The sequence below is a fragment of the Galeopterus variegatus genome, unplaced genomic scaffold (genome assembly GCF_000696425.1).
Source record: "Galeopterus variegatus unplaced genomic scaffold, G_variegatus-3.0.2 Scaffold3913, whole genome shotgun sequence".
In the NCBI taxonomy this organism is placed as follows: Eukaryota; Metazoa; Chordata; class Mammalia; order Dermoptera; family Cynocephalidae; genus Galeopterus; species Galeopterus variegatus.
The window spans coordinates 105,446-108,863 of record NW_007730024.1 but is presented as its reverse complement, the minus strand read 5'-3'; the positions used below and the strand labels follow the sequence as shown (position 1 = coordinate 108,863).

The window sequence follows — 3,418 nt, the reverse complement described above, 5'->3', positions numbered from 1 at the left end:
TATATATATGCATTCACACATACTGTAGTGGATTGCATTATGTCCCCCCAAAACTCACTGAAGCTTGAATTCTGTCCCCCAACTTTCAGGTATTAAAAACTTGGACCCCACTGTGACTGTTAAAAGGATGGGAAATCCTATTATGGTAATTGGAAGGTGGAGCCTTGAAGAGGTCATTAGATTCTACAATGCCATAGTGAATGGATTAAAAGTGGTGGTCATGGGCATGATTTGGAGGGCTTTAAAAAGAAAGTAAATGAGGAGGTTAGTCTCTCTCCCTCTCTCTGCTCTCTCTCTGCTCCACTATTTTCATAATGTGATACCCTGCCATCACTGTCGCTACCACCAAGACCTTGACCAGCTCTGTTCCCTGGACTTTGGACTTCCCAGCCTCAGAAACTGTAAGCAATAAATTTTGTTTTTCTTTATAAATAACTCAGTTTCAGGTATTTTGTTATAAGCAACAGAAATGGACTAATACAGGGCCGGCCCGTGGCTCACTCGGGAGAGTGCGGTGCTGATAACACCAAGGCCCCGGGTTCGGATCCCATATAGGGATGGCCGGTTCGCTCACTGGCTGAGCGTGGTGCTGACAACACCAAGCCAAGGGTTAAGATCCCCTTACCGGTCATCTTTTTTTTAAAAAAAAAAAAAGAAAGAAATGGACTAATACACATACATGCATACATACACACTGTGTTGTTTTTATATAGCAAAAATGTCCATTTATAGAGGACTAGTAAAATAAATCACTGTACATCATATGCAGACATTAAAAGTATTTATAGGTAAGGAAGAAAGATTTTCATGACCCTACTGTTAAATGGAAAAAAGTTAAATAGTATTGCCTTGGGTTGAATGTTCCCCCCAAACTTAATCCCCACTGTATCTGTTGAGGGTGGGAAATCCTATTACGGTAATTGAAAGGTGGGGCCTTGAAGAGGTGATTAGATTATAGGAACATGCCATACTGAATAGATTAAAAATGGTGACCATGGGCATGGTTCTGAGGGCTTTAAAAAGGAGAGTACACCTGGGGGTGTCTCTGCTTCGCCACTTCGCAATGTGACACCCTGCCATCACTGTTGCCACTAACAAGGCCTTCACCAAAGGCTTTCCCTAGATTCTGGATTTCCCAGCCCACAAAACTGTAAGCAACAAATTTCATTTTCTTACCCATTACCTAGTTCCAAGTATTTTGTTATAAGCAACAGAAACGGACTAGTACAAGTACTATTAGTAAAATTACATTTTTAATTAACACATAGAAAAGGAAACATATATTAAAATGTTAATAATATCTCTAAGCAGTAGGACTTTAGGGTATTTTGTTTTTATTTTTTGTACTTTTTTATTTTTTCTGAATTGGGAGAATCATGTATTATTTTTATGATAAGAAAGAAAGTAAAGCTTTTATATTTTTAAATTTCGTAATGCACTCATGAGGCAAAAATCACCACTATTGTTAAGAGGGGAATTCTTAATTATTGTTTGAAGGAATTTAAAAATCAAACCACTTTAATATCATTGGGCAGTGAATTATCCTTAAGTTTTTAGGATGTTTAAGTGAAAAATATAAACCATTCACTCTTCCAATAAGAATTTATAATCAAAGTGTGTTTTCTAGTACATTTGGATTTCATATTTATAATATGATACCAACCCCCATCTCAAAACAGTAACTATATTAACAAATGAGCTATAATTCTTAGAAAAGTACTATATTACTTCAGCCATGTCTGTCTTTATTGTACAGTCATCTGTATAATAAACTTAATAAATTATAAATTCAAAGAGTTAAGCAACAGTCATATTCTGTCTCCTCTGTACACAGTGTAAAATAATGACATCAATATACTAAATTCTCAGTAGTTCAACCACCATCAAGTTTCAAATAACCTCTAGTTCAAATATATACAGATCCACTTTAATTGTCCACTATAATGAAAACTTGAACAACCTGATTTCTACAGGCTTGAAGGTTTTGAAAAAACTTTACATCAGCAAACATTACAAATGAAACAGGGCCGGTTAGCTCACTTCAGAGGGCATGGTGCTAGTAACACCACGGTCATGGGTTTGGATCCCCATACCAGACAGCCACTAAAAAAAAAAATTAGAACTTAAAAATGAAAAGATAGAACTAATGGAATGTTAACTCTGGCTATCCTTGGTTTGTGTCCTGGTTACGCTGGAAATGACTTATTTCCTCATTTCAGTAGGACAGCTTTTTATCAGTACATCACTTCTCTGAATGTTAGATAAGGACTGTTAACCATATTCTGTGGAACATTCTTTACTCTAAAACTTTGAATGGTTGCTTTCTTCTTTTTGATCATTGTATATTCACGATTGGTGGTAGTATTATTCCTCTACTACCCTTAGCCAATAATAAATAACTACATTTCAACCTCAAAAAAGTACTGGAACACACAAATAATAATAGTACTCAATAAGCATTTAATAAAATCCAGTATCTAGTGTTTTCTGAAATGACAAAGAATTTTAAAGACAGTCTAGGATTATGTTACATGTCTGCTTTAAAGAAATATAAAGTGAACATAGTCAAGTACTTTCATCTAGGAGCTCTAAAATTATGAGAGAAATACACTCAACTCTACCTTTACATTAAAAGCAGGAGTCCTTAGCATAAACAATGCAATAATAATAATTCATGTGTTGCTATTCTTAGGTGAAGTGCTATTCTTAGGTGAAGTGCTATTCAGCATATTCAACATTTCCTGCTTCCATCCATTCCATGCTGGGCACGTCTCCACTCAGTTTCTAAGATGTCTCCTATTTTATTCCTTCTCATGCTCACCAACATCTTTGTTCATACCCTAGCTAGTGCCTAAAAGCATTCTGAACAGAACCAGGACATGGTAAAGCAGCATGTTAATTCTGGTCCCATTACCAGTCCACACAAACACACAGAACTGAGTTGTTAGTTTCCGATTCTTTTTTTTTTTTTTCCTGCTGTAGTGAGGCTGGGTCTTTAAATTAAAAAAAAAGAAAAAAGAAAAAACATAAAAGTAATACATTTTCACTTTCTGCTAACTTTCAAAAAGTGGAAACATTTTTAAGAGCTTATAGAGCAGTTTCAACGTGCTGCTTCAATTTACAAATTCTAATGAAGGCATAATACACCCCTGAAACAAAATGTTTTTACCTTAACATCAATCACTAGTAAAGCACTCACCTCGTGTCAAATCCTCGAACAATTGCACCCATTGACTTTGCTGCACCTGCAGAAGCAAGCCCAGCAACACCACCACCAACTATAAGAATCTAGGAAAGAAGACAGAACCAGTTACGTTTCAAATAAAGTTCATTATCAACTAATTATGAAAAATCATCAGCTAGGGCCGGCCCGGTGGCGCACTGCTACAGTGCGCCGCTTGGGAGCGCGGCGGCGCTC

At 36.4% G+C, this 3,418-nt stretch overlaps 1 protein-coding gene across 1 annotated transcript in view; it reads right to left on the bottom strand.

Annotated features, from left to right (window-relative positions):
• Positions 1 to 3,418, bottom strand: part of NNT (nicotinamide nucleotide transhydrogenase) — a 103,284-nt gene that overhangs the window by 74,311 nt on the left and 25,555 nt on the right. Inside the window, exon 6 of the mRNA XM_008586273.1 lies at positions 3,200 to 3,288. Within this exon, the coding sequence (XP_008584495.1) occupies positions 3,200 to 3,288 (89 nt within the window). The remainder of the gene's footprint in view (positions 1 to 3,199; positions 3,289 to 3,418) is intronic.